At 37.7% G+C, this 14,097-nt stretch overlaps 1 protein-coding gene across 3 annotated transcripts in view; it reads left to right on the plus strand.

The window, feature by feature from the left end:
* The window catches only part of htr7 (5-hydroxytryptamine receptor 7), a 58,737-nt gene extending 50,518 nt beyond the window's left edge, over positions 1–8,219 (plus strand). For 2 of the 3 annotated variants that reach the window (XM_062976184.1, XM_062976182.1), the window contains exon 3: positions 5,418–8,219. Coding sequence is in view for 2 of the 3 variants with exons in the window: in XM_062976182.1 (XP_062832252.1) it covers positions 5,418–5,460 (43 nt within the window). In the remaining variant the exon portion in view is untranslated. Of the gene's footprint in view, positions 1–1,484; positions 1,918–5,417 lie in introns of those variants that run through there. The other variant, XM_062976183.1, reaches the window with a different exon arrangement.
* The last annotated feature ends 5,878 nt before the right edge of the window (positions 8,220–14,097 follow it).

Genomic DNA, 14,097 nt, shown 5'->3' on the forward strand with positions numbered 1-14,097 from the left:
TATATCTGTGGAAGGTCCAGGGTGAGAGAAAGAACTCTTGTCTGTTGGAGGCAAATGTGAATGTTGAAGTTCCAAGGCTTTTCAATGCTAATCAAGATGATTAATTGCAACATTCACACTTGCCTCCAACAGACAATAGTTCTTTCTCTCACCCTGGACCTTCCACAGATATATAAACCTCTCCTTGTTTCCAATATACTTCACAACCACTGAGGATGCCTGCCATAGATGTGGACGAAACATCAGGAAAGAATTTTTGGAACGTGACCATACAGCCTGGAAAACTCACAGCAACCCAGTGATTCTAGCCATGAAAGCCTTTGACAACACACTATATATACTCATATATATAAGTGTAGTAATCTTAGTTAAAAAAAAATAGACCCCCAAACCCTGGATTAACTTATCCATGGGTCTGTGTAAGTACTGCACCTCAACCCTTTTTAAAAAACATCTCTGAGAAGAATAGTAAAAACCAAGAACATAGTATATTCTGGGAGAGCCTAAAAGAAACACCTTCTCTACTCTTCATTTGCACTTTCCCCTCTGCAGAATGACACGCAACTTATCCGCATATCAAAATCTATAATATTTCACCAGACCTTGGCCTTGACTTATACACGTGGCCAACATATGTATGAGTATATATGATAAATGTGGATTTAAAAATTGTGCATACTTAATTTTAATATGCAGAGTACTGTGGAGGAATGAACATGCAAAAATAACGTGGCATGAATATACACTGATCTATTTATCTTTACCTAGGGGATCAATCCATTCCTTCAAACTTTGACTTGCCGGACATATTTTCCAGTGTAATTTGAATGGGACTTACTTTGTCAGAGAATTTTATGTGTGTTCATTTAAAGCTAAGTCTCTCTAATGGCCTTTTAAACATAGAATTTTAGACCCAATGGAATTTATTCCCAGTTATATCCATGGGGCTGTGTATGGTCTGAAGGAAGCCCATTGTCAGTTCACAGCTCTGCGATGAAGAGTGCTGTTTGTGCTACGTGGCTTGTCCTATGTGTCCTAATCTGGGCTCTTGCCTGCAGATGGGGTCGAAAGTCACCAATAATGAAGGATTCAACAATTGGCTTTTGTACGTGGAATGGAATAGGAGTGCCATCTTGAACTATGTTGAACTTGGCCCAGTTCTGCAAGTTCAGAACTATGATCCAATGTCAGAGGTACTAATTGTACTATCTCACTTACAGATCTGAACTGTAGCTTCTGTTATTTTTGTTTGGTTTAAGGACACCTGTTATGTTTTTCTCACTCTCTGGTACTACTAAATCGCTTTCCTAGATTTATGTCTGTGACCTCTACTGTTGTGGGTACTGACCAGGAACCTTCAGGTTTTAGATTGCTGCCCCTAATATTTTATCAAGGCAAAGGCTGTATATCTTGAAATAAAGCCATTTTCTGTCTCTTCTAAGCCTGGAATTTATGTTTGACCTTGCCTTTTCTTTTCTTTTTAGGAAAGAACTCAGGAGAAGAAATTCTCCTACAAAAAGCACATAAACCAACCAGCAGATAATTGATCTTTTCTGTAGCCAAGCTTAGACATAAATTTTCTTTTATGTGACTTTCAGAGGAACACTTAATAAATATTTCTTGTGTCTTGAGAACAGATTATTTTCTCCCAAATGATATTCAGTACTGATGTTTTGGCATGATTGTATTATGATTGAATGTAGGAATTCCAGGTGTTCATGGTGATACAGAAAGTGTAATAAAATGAGTCTCAAGAATTTCAGATTATATTGATGAAAACAGATGAACTATCAGTTTTTAAGGAAAAAATACATATATCAGTTATCAGATGTCTTGAATTTTCATTTCTAACAGGCAAAACATGTCCCTACTGCTTGTTAACATAATGGAATAAAAAGCATAGCAGAATTTTTTTTAGTCAATTGTTGTTCGTTTACTGATTTTCAATTATTTATTGTTATTTCTTTCATTTCCAGCCCATTTTGACCTAGGATGAAATGGCTGGTTAACTTTATTTTTAGTGTCTTTTTATTATTTCAAAAGAAAACTTTAAAAAAGAAAGCAAATGTACATGCATTGTATCCTGACAACACAATAATAATAATAATAATAATAATAATAATAATAATAATAATAATAATAATAATAATATATTTATAACCCGCCCTATCTCCCCTGTAAATGTTCAGCCTTCTGTGGGTTGGACTCAATTCTAGATGACCCTACAACACAAAAGCCCCATTTTCTTGGAAGCAATTTCATCTACTCCCAGGACCGAATCTTGAATTGAAGTATTTCTGGCCAGAACCAGCATGGTGTAGTGGTGTGAGTGTTGCACTGTGAGTCTGGAAATTAGGGTTTGAATCCAAATCACCTATAGATGACTACTGGGGTGACCTTGGGCAAGTCATAATGTCTCAAACAAAGTTATAGGCCCATCCTTCTGAACACATCTTGCCAATAAAACCCGATGATAGGGTCACCTTAGGGATGCCATAAGTTGGAAACAATGTGAAGACACAACAACAAGGAAATATCTCCCCTCTACCAGAAGCTAAAGGTTTCCTTGAGTTATATCTCTCTTTTCTGCACTTATACCCATGTAGGGAACTTTTTTCACCCACTGCTATGCCACCAAATATGGGGCTTGTCTAGATGTCCCTGTGGTTTCTGTTTTAGACTTCATTTTTTCTAATTTCTTGACACCACCAACCTTGAACCATTGCTGCTAACAAAGACACTTTGTTTCTGAACTATTGTAGCATTCCCAGGGGCACATAGTATAATACAAAAAATATTAATCAGAAGATCAACTTTTAAGACATAGGGTACATTATAGAATTAATGCAATTCAACACTATTCTGTCTGTCGTGGCTCAATGTAATAGAAACATGGGCATTGTAGTTTTACAATATCTGTAGCCTTTTCTCCCAAAGAGTGCTGATATCTCACCAAACTACAACACTTGTTACTCCATTTCATTGAATCGTGGCAACTAATTTGGTGTCAAACTGCATTGATACTACAGTGTAGATGTACCCCTTGTTTTTGTTGTTTATTTAAAACATATAAATTATAATTGACTCTAATACACCTCTTTAACTCTTTTGTTTTCATAATCCTAGCTAAATATAACTTTCCTAACTCAAAATAATTACTGTAATTCTTATGTCTAGTGGACTCACTTCTCCCACTCTGATGTACACACCAGCTTTTTAAATATCCAAGTCAAGCATTTGCCCAATCACTAGTCATTCCTAGTACTCCATTCTCTCACCCCTCCTAACAGATCCCTGACTTATTATGCACCATATACATTAACACACTTTATGTTAATTTCTCTAATGCACACAACAGCATTTCACAAAGTTTCAGAACAGCAGTCTCCTTTTCTTTTTCCTTTTTTAAACCATGATTCAGATCATTGTATCAATGGCCAGCTAACTAAGGAATGAAATTCCAACAGTTTGATTGTTAGTATCATTCTCCTTCATATAAAAGGGGACTTTGTGTTGAATAGGAAATTGAAAATGTTTACCAGTTCTCCCATATTGGTTTAACTCAGCCATTATTTTTCTGCCATTATTGGAAAAGGTGGAAGAGAAGAATTAAGAAAATGGCTTACATTTTTTTTACTGTGATGTTGTTACACTCCATTGTCTTTGACAGCAGGTAAAGCTTAAAAATGCTTCATACTCTTCAGTGTTGACACCAGACATTTAAGTCTCAAAATGGAATGCTGTCTTGTGTTTATGAAGAAGCGACCTGAGTTTTGCAAGCTCTCGGTGTTTAAAATTAGAGCCTGAAACTTGTTTTTTTTTAAACTATGGCAATAATTTTTGAAGCCCTTTGTGTATTATAATGAGATGAACCAGATTTGTTTTCAACACCTAAAAAGAAAGAGAAAATGCTGTACTTCTCTTTTCACAGATTTCAGTAGCAATCTTCTCTTACTGAATTCTTTTTCTTGGCATAAAATAGCAAACCCATTTTTTTTCAAAGTTACATATGCTTTGTAAGATGTTAATGGGAGCTGGCCCATTTATCCACCCCAATGCTCTCTCTCAGCTTTCTTTCCATTCCTGGAGCCAAATGGACAAGGGCCATTCTTTTGCAGAATCAGGCTGGCAAATGATGAGCATTTCCAGGGTATATTGGGTGGTGGAGGAGGAGATTTTTACTGTCCTTCATTCATTTTTAACATAGAGGTAACTTCACTGTTCGGTGGAGCATTGAGAAATATAACATAGGTATCAAGAGAAAAAGGAGTAGACAAAAAATCAACTGAGCTCACACAAAGCAAATAAAAGACTGCTGTGTGTGGATGTCTCATTTTCTGCAAGGGTAGAAATTTGGGGAGTGAAAGAAAATTTAATTGGGGTGGAATTCATATTTAGGGGAAAATGTTTTCAAACCCTCCCCCTATAACAAAACCACTCAGTCTGCCCAGAAAACTGAAATGCCTCTCTTCTGCAGCCACATGCAACTCGAAGAGGTGCCTTCATTCAGTGGGGCAAGGAGACTATGGAGGGGAGATCAGAAAACATTCCTTGCCTGAATTTCTTCCAGTTAACCTATCTTAGAATCTAACTGAGAGTCAGTGTAGTGGTGTGGTTTGAGCATCAGACTGTGACTCTGGAGAACAAGATTCAAATTCCTGTTCAATAACCATGGTGAATTTGGGCAGGTCACCCTCACTCACTCTCGGAGATAAGATGTATATTGTGCTAACAACCAGTCTCTTGGAATCTGTCATAAAACCATGTAATTATTGAAATGATTTATCTGCTTCAGAGGTGAGCAGTATAGAGGACGTTTCTCCACCACCCTGCAGACTTTGACTGAAACCCTCCTTCCAAGTAACCCAATTTTTTTTGGGGGGGGGGGATTATTCAGAATATGGCCATTCTTGAACTCAGCCTGTTTTAGACCAAATAGGTGTCTTTATTTACAAACAGGAAATTTCCAAGTAGTCACTTCTAGTTTGAATAAAATCATGTTTTGTGCACAAAGTATGACTGCGTGTCCAAACAATCTTTGGGTAGCAAAGCATAGATCCTAGAGTTTTTGGTGGAACACTGTTTGCCGTTTTTGGATTATTCTGAAGTGTGCAGAGAATTTCTAAGGATCATGGGCTTCTCTACTCCTTATCTGCTTGAACACTTGCAAGCTTTGCTTTTGATCTCATTTATGCTCTCTGCAAACCAAACTCTGTGTTCTGATTGAATTCCATCCTACAAACAGCTTATTTAAAAGTGTCCTCTCACCCATTATGCTTGCTGATATTGCTCTAACATGTCACAAACTGGCTTGACGAAAAGGTGTGGGATGGGGCATATTTTGCCATACACTGTGACATCAGAAGCTGTAGCCTGTTTGTATTAAATGTTTATGAATTCTCTTTTTCCTTAAACAGGAGGAACTCAGATTATTCAAGAAGAAAGACTCATGATTTATGACTGAAAAAGTCATCATGTGGACAAGGCCCTGCTGGGCAAGGGACAGTGTAGAAGATTCAGTCAGCCCAGAAGAACCAATGGAGTTAGTGAAATGCATCTGGTCCACTTCTAAAGGGAACGTTGTAAGAAAAGTCAGTGATCATATTATTCAATATTATATTAAATGTACCCAACACAGTGACCTCTCTCTTGCCATCTAGCTCAATTTTTAAATTTCATGGAATAAAAGCTCATTGTGCATGAATACTTTTTTTGTTTAGTCAGACAAGACAAATAAAGGTTTGATATAGGACCACAAATGTGTAAGAGAAGACGTCCATGTAAGCCCATTCGGAATATAAATCTTCACCAGTGTCATACTTATGGATGAGAATGAGCAATTTAACCCATTTTCTCCTGTGTGAAGATCCTCAAAACCTGCACAGTTTTTAAACATTATTTACAGTTTGGGATTTATAATGCAAAAAAATAGTTTTTGTGCAGAAAATTTGTGGCAAATCTGGAAACAACCAGCCAAAGCTCATAATGCTCTGCACAAGTCATATTCAGTAAGTACAGCTGACTACACAGTATGGAGAGGACTGTATTGTATCACATCGTCTTAGACATGTTAATGATGAGTTTGTCTTATAAAAAGAAGGATCATCCCTAATTTTACAATAAGAACAAGTTAGTACTACAAACATGGGGGTGGGGGAAATAGCCAGGATATGCAATGTGTTTTACCGGAATGGTGAGGAATGTTTTTCAAGCAAAGAACACAAAACATGAATCTTTTTTCCACAATAAGATGCAAAGTGTTCTGGCTTCAATTCAGAGATGCCACATTCTTATGTCACAGTGAAATGAATGGTAATTAAGATGTACAGTACTGCCCAAAGCAGGCATGGGCAAACTTCAGCCCTCCAAGTGTTTTGGACTTCAATTCTCACAATTCCTAACAGCCTTCCAGCTGTTAGGAATTATGGGAGTTGGAGTCCAAAACACCTGGAGGGCCAAAGTTTGCCCATGCCTGGTCGAAATTATAGATTCTTAGACAGAAGCAGATTAGGGCCAGCTAGAAAGCACGAAACCCAGTCATTGTTTATGTGTTTGTTCTACACATAATAGGTTGAAATAAGTTGTCTTGTCTAGAAAGTTTTTGGTGACTCAAATTGGTACAATTGAGGGTTAAACCAGTGTAATGGGGATCACTTAAGATGGCATAAAAGGAGACAACGGAGAATCACTGAACTTTTTAGCAGAAATACAGGGCTACATTTAATGATGTGCTGATTACCATATACAATAAGCAAAACCAAGGTTTTTTCAATAATCTGTTAATTTATTGTCTGCTGTCATATTTCAATGTCATTTGGGGATATACTACACGGTGTTAATAGATTATATGAATTGTGGTAGGATTTCAGCTGCTTTTTATGTACTGTGAATTTCCTTGTTTTTTAATGTATGAAAGCTTCTTTTTACTTAAAGTGTTCTCTTTGTTGCCTCGAGCTTTATAAGACAGAAGGACATAGTTGTTCTTACAACAATGACAATAAATTACAATAAACCTTCTGCAAGTATTGAAAGTTTACCAAGAATATATCCATACTTCAATTCAGCATTAATGATTGTGCTTCAATCATATTTAAATGAATTCCTTTTGCTAATTCAGGCTACATTCCTCTAAGGTTTACTGTATATTAAAGAACAAATGTAACATTAATAGAATGAATACCCTTCAGTCCTAATAAAGGAATGTTTTCTTCAAGCAGATTCACTGGAGGACTATTTTGTCTAGCTTGGGCTCCCATGCACAAGATGAAATTTGGGGTCCCAGTTGTGTTGAAATGCTTTTGAGACTGTTCTTGGAATAACATGAAAGAGCATTCTTTTGTCTTGTTTTTTAAAATGTAATCTGTCTTCTGTAAGCTGCAAATTCCAGGAAAGCGTTCATGTGAAAAATTGCAAAGGTTCAACTTGTTACAGAAGATTCCTGCAGAGGACTATGTAAAATCATAAAAGAATGTGAAAGTACAGAAGAGCACAATACCGTTGCCCTTGGAATGAACAAAACAAATCTGTAATTATCATACACATATCCACAGCATATGATCCACCATGGAAAATGAAGACTATGAGGTATACGCTCTGTTTTGGCTGAGGATCTATGTCCTGTTTATCATTGCATACTTGGAACTAAAGAAATAGGAAGAAAATGATCACCCCTTAGATCACAATGTATGTCCAGCAATCTGTGTTTATTCCCGGATTGTGAAGGCCTCACCTAAACATTTGGAGGTTGAGATAGAAGGATTTTGCAACAAAATGTACATTGTTTACATCACAGGGGGAATGAAGAGTGTGTTGCTCTCCAAATGTTGTTGGACTCCATTCCAACCTTCCCACTGTATGTTCTAGGTAAGGCTAATGAGAGTTGTACTCCAAGAGCATCTGGAGGACCACACATTCCCCAGCCCTGGTTTTCAGTGGTCAGTGTCACTCTATGTCTCCAAGAATCATTTCTTCCAAGATTAATGATCTTGAAATTCATAGTCCTCTTTCTGAACCATAAACTTCAGGATTCTTTGCATGATGTCAGTTGAACTCAGATAAAGCTGGCTCAAATGTATAGGTTAGATCTGCCTTAATTTTACCCAAAATAGCAAAAATATGGTTCTTTCTGTTTTCCCAAGGATCAATCCTGTCTTTTCTGTAACAGGTGTTACAGCATGTGTCAATGTTAACAAGTTTAAATAAATTTCAGTGTTCCACCATTACGTTCTATTTTGTTCTTACTCTGTATATTTAATAACTTGTCATTATTATCCAGTGAAGCTGTGATCAAATTTGACCATGATTTATTTGCAAAAAAGAGGGTAAAATTTGTGAAGTGGGTTTAAGGTACCTGAGTTTCTAGAGAGAGGTGTGGACAAAATCCATTATTGTGTGATACTATGCACATTTGCTAGACCTTATACTAGAAAATATTTACAACAAGGGCAAATTGTTTTCCCATCATCTTTCATCATTGGCTATTCCAAGTAAGGTTGATGGGAGTTGTAGTCCAATAATATCTGGAGGGCCAGAAACTGGCCATCCTCTAGTTCAGTGGTTCTCAACCTTTTTTTGACCAGGAACCACTTGACCAGTGACCACTATGACCAGGAACCATGCTCCAACATTAGTACCAAAAGGGTTACAAATCAGTTTTTGGTCAATCTTTGATTTGGTTTGGTTATTTGGGGTGCTGATTCAGAAAATTGCACTGGATAGACCACATCAACTCTAGTTTCTGATACAGAACATATGTCATCCAGTAGTCGCCATCTGCTCGCCCACAGAACACCATATTTAATAATCTAAACCTGATGTGGTCTATTCAATGCAATGTTTTGAATCAGCACCCCAAATAACCATGGGAACACACTTAAAAATGACATAATTGCGCCGCCACTTCAAGGCGCCACATGACACGGCTCTGCTCAGAGGGGAGGGAGGAGGAGAAGCAACAGTCAGGAGGCTTGTTGCACAATTCATGAGTCTTCAGCCTCTCCCCTCCCAACATCCTTGTTGCCTTGGCACTATAAGAGGGTTTCGCAAGACCAGTTGCTCTCGTTGAAATGGTGTAGTAACAGTGAGGCCACGGACCACAGGTTGGGAACCACTGCTCTTGTTGGAAACTTTGCATTGATGAGAAGCTAGTCAGATATCCTTCTAAGGAACTGGGTTAATTCCTTGGAATTAATTTCTTCCAGTGCTCAGGTAGACTTCAAGAATGATCTACTACCATTCTGAACAGAGGGATCTGAATCAAGAGCAACAGCTACAGGTAAGATATCTGAAGGACTGAAACATGATTCACAAATCATGTGCAAAACTAATTTCTAATGCTTTTAGTAACCATTAGGTGAGTCTTTGACATGTTGCCATGCTAAAAAAGAAAGGACTGTCCAAATGCCTGAGAAGACATAAAAGCTCTTCAGCTTAATGAAAGACTATCAGTGGTTTCCCCCCCGAAAAAATCTGTAATTTTCACTCAATTAGGCTTTGATGAAAATGGTTGTCATTAACCATCCCTGCTGAAAGCATTCTGATCAGAGAGTTGAAATCAAGCATGACTTCATTTATCCTAAAATAAGTTACAGCGAGAGCGAATGTTTTTTTTAATCTAAAGAAAACAACAGCATAAAATGTGATGGCGTATTTATTGTAAAATGTTACCATTGTAGTCAGCCATGTCTTTCTTGAGGATAGTTTATCACCTCTGTTCCTTGTTTTCCTTTACTCACTCCCAAATGGACACTGCACTTTTTGCCTGACTAAGATGAGCAATCCTTATTGGTCTGTTTTGGTGGTGTGTGCTTAAATTTAAATCTTAGTAAGTTTTCAAATATTATCATTCGCCCACCCACTCAGCCACATATTTTACAGTGGCTTAATGTAATCTGCTTATTACAATTCCATTTTCTGTGAAAAGGGATGAGAAAAGCGAAGAGGGGAATAAATTCTGAAGAAATATAAAAGTGGAGGAAAAACGAAGGAATTTTTAAAACGTAGGTAATTGATTAGAAAAATGTGTGTTCTCTGCTGTCATAAACCCACAAATGTATTCCACAAATAATTCAAGAAAAAGCCCCGATTGCTTGAAATTTGATCTTATTTTGTAATTTAATGGAACCTATATTTTTGTAGTAGCTATCCTTGTGTCCACATATCAATATTCTTGGGTGCTCTTAGACTTCTAGTTTTCTAGTTCACCTATCAGTTTCATTCTGACGAACCATCTTCTTTTGCTCATCTTTGCAATAGTTAGGTATATGCTCTACCAAAGCACGTCATCTTGTCCATTAGTGATAGTGATGCTTTTCAAAAGCTTTTGGCAAATAAGCAACATCTTCTCTTCAAAGCCTGCTAGTATCTCTTTCATGCATATCTTTTTTAACATATAAGGACTGGCACTGGGAGAACAAGATTATTATTAGTACAGAATAAGAGGAAAGTGCCACATACAGTTAGATTGAAACAATTTCAGTTTTTGTATAGTTCCAAAGGTATAGCCATAAAACACCAAGAGCCAGCGATGTTTAAATTGATTTAGTCATACCCAAATGATTAACATAATTATATAAACAAAGAAAGATTAAGCGAATACACAAATCTGTACTGTGAAAAATTGCTCATAACTAAGGCTAGGTCTGTACTGCCATATAATCCAGGGCAGATGAGGTCTAAGAAGACCATGTTAGAATTTTAGATATAATGAGATCATATAACCTACATTGAAATAATTTGAGATAATCTAGTATTTTTTTTCTTACTTAAATATAGTGTTCCCTCACTTATTGTGCGGGTTATGTTCCAGGACCACCAGCAATAAGTGAAAATCCGCGAAGTAGGGACACTATATTTATTCAATATATGGAGGAGAGCAAACCACAGACCACTTACTACAATGTAGTCTGTATTTTATTTTAGCAGTTACAATCAACAGTACACCAGCAGAGAAGAAGAATGGAAGCTAAATAACCCCCTTTTTTTATTTACAACCCTTCCCTACCCTCCCCCCTCTCCCTTTATCTCTCCCTCCCCCCTTTCCATTCCAGGTAATGAATTTGTTTGGATAGCATGATGTGTGAAATGGCCATTTGCAATTTCCGTCACTATGTGCCTATGTTTGTAAAATATTAATGGAATTGTAGTCAAGTTTGTCCAATTCGGAGCCCCCAGTGGCAGAGTGGGTTAAACCACTGAGATGTTGAACTTGCTGACTGAAAGGTCAACGGATCAAAACTGGGGAGCAGAGTGAACTCCCATTGTCAGCTCCAGCTTCTGCCAACCTAACAGTTTGAAAACATGTAAAATGTGAGTATATCAACAGGTACTGCTTCCACGGGGATGTAACGGCACTCCATGCAGTCATGCTGGCCACATGACCTTGGAGGCAATGGACAATGGCAACTCCAGCTTAGAAATGGAGATGAGCACCAACCCCCAGAGTCGGACACAACAAGACTTAATGTCAGGGGAAAACCTTTACCTTTTACCTTGTCCAATTCATCAAGTGGCAGCCTGCCTGAAGTCAATATGAGTACCTTATATTTGTCAATTGGTTTTTATCTACCTGTCTTGTGTGCCTCATTCCATAAATTTCTGCCCTTGATGAGCCAGTCTTTTTGCCCTTCCTTCCTTTCGCACTTCTTGTCACAATTCTCTCTTGAATTTCCAAAGAATTCAGGTCATATGCAGCACTAATGAAAAGAGAAGTTGGATAAAGCTTCTGGTTCTGTCCACAGAACTACACAATTTATCTAATGATTCCCAACACAAAATGAAAATAGAAGTGATGTAATGTCACTTCTGCTCACAATGGGGATGTAGTCTGTGGGTGAAGGGGAAATGCCCATTAGTTCTCTTCATCTTGGCCTTACACACTGTTATTATTCCATTTAATTTATTAATACCTAGTTAACATTTAAGCATAGTTTAATGACTTTTCAAGACTTGTTATGAACTGTATGTTGTGCATTGTATATTGTACACACACCACACTTGAAGTCTTGGGTCGATTCCCCTCCTTATGTTTGAAGACAAGGATAAAGAAAAGCTGGTTTTAAAAAAGAGATTATTTCTGCCTTATTGTTACATGTGACATTCTGCTGCATTGAAGAAAAGAAAAGGGATACAATTAGATACAGTTGAACAAGACCGGGACTCTACGCAGTCATCAATGTAATGGAATTCATGAGAAATCATCTTTGAGGGTTAGAGCAGTAAGCAAAGAGTAAAATTAGATCCGAGTTAGGACTTTGCATATTTTAAACATTTGTTTTCTTTTTGCACTTCAAAAATTAAAGGCAAAAGCCCTTGGCCTAAGTTTTGGAGTAAGTTAGAGGTGCCATCTTAAACAAACCCAGTCTCTTCTGATTTTGGAAGTTAAGCCAAACTTGGTTAATCCTTGGATCAGCAATCTGAGTGAAACCAGGAATCTTTATATAAGGCTAAAAATCATTTCTGAAACCCCAGAAAGTTCCTGCATTGTTACTGGTGTGATCAAGGTGCTGACTCAATATGAAATAATTTCCTATGTTCGTATGGAGAACCTTTCATTGTCCAGGAATTGGTATATGGCTATAACAGTCCATTGTCATTGATTATGTTGACTAACGCTTATAGGAGACAAAGGACAAAGCACCAAGAATGCCAAAGTTATTCTTCCCCTGAAGCAACACATAGGAAATATGGACCCACAACAATATGCCACAGAGAAAGTGAATGGCAGAAGAAGGCCCAGCAGTTGCTAGCACCTCTTACTCTTTGTCTGTCTTTCTTGCAATTGAGCAGGAGACAGCTATGTGGAGGAGATAGAAACAATACTCACTAGCTGGTAGATGGCCGGAGAAGGAGAAAATCAACTGAGAGTATCTTGCCTATATGGATCCCTATGACCTGGTGCTAATCCTGACCTGAATCAGAATAACACATGTTTGGGTTGATAGCCACATATGAATTGGTACTACCACTAAGTAGCAGTATTGTACCATTTGATCACAATACATACACCTAAAGAAAGGCCAAAAAGTTAATTAGAAAAATGAACAAAGGTACTTTTGAGACTTACAATGCAAACCTATCTTTTGATAATTTTCTCTTTTCAGCTGACCAAGGACTTGGAAGAGTGACGAAGTTTGGCTGATATGATTTTTAATTTAGATTAATTGGAAAGAAGTCTAATCTGCAAGTCATTCTGAATTGGTTGAGCATCTCTTATTTGATTAAAAGTATTATTCTGTCAGTATATACAACACACAAAATTACTGTAACCAAATAGATCCTGTTTTAATGCTGTGAATAGCTTTTTTGTACTTAAATGCAGATATCCAGTTAGTGCAATGCAATTCTGTTTTATTTCCATATTAGCTTTGGACAATAACAGATCCCTCCCCCCAAATGAAATTCATATAATAGTCATATGTCAAATAGCCATGTGCCACATCTATTTTGAATGGTCTATAGTTCATATTCTTCTTCCTTCAAAATTCCTAGAAGGTTTTGACTAGATTAGTGGTTCTCAACCTGTGGGTCCCCAGATATTTTGGCCTTCAACTCCCAGAAATCCTAACAGCTGGTAAACTGGCTGGCATTTCTGAGAGTTATAGGCCAAAATACCTGGGGACCCATAGGCTGAGAACCACTGGACTAGAGCAAGGAAGTGCAGGCTCTCATGTCTTTTAAAGAAATGAATGATGTGTAATACTGAGGTTTTGTTCAGGTCAGGTCAAAGTGTTCCTCTATGTAAATGTAGTAACTGATCCTAACTGGTGGCACAATGAGTTAAAGCTTTCTGCCAGCAGGACTGAGGACTTGAAGGTTGAGTTGGAAAGTTGGGTTGCTGACCTGAAGGTTGCCGGTTCGAATCCAACCTGGGGAGAGCACAGATGAGCTCCCTCTGTCAGCTCCAGCTCCATATGGGGACAAGAGAGAAGCTTCCCACTAGGATGGTAAAACATCAAAAACATCTGGGCATCCCCTGGGCAATGTCCTTGCAGATGACCAATTCTCTCACACCAGAAGCATCTTGCAGTTTCAAGTCACTCTTGACACACAAAATTCTAACCAAAGCCTTGAATTTGACAAAGTGTGTTAATAGCCATG

This window comes from Anolis carolinensis, chromosome 3 (genome assembly GCF_035594765.1).
Source record: "Anolis carolinensis isolate JA03-04 chromosome 3, rAnoCar3.1.pri, whole genome shotgun sequence".
Lineage (NCBI taxonomy): Eukaryota > Metazoa > Chordata > Lepidosauria > Squamata > Dactyloidae > Anolis > Anolis carolinensis.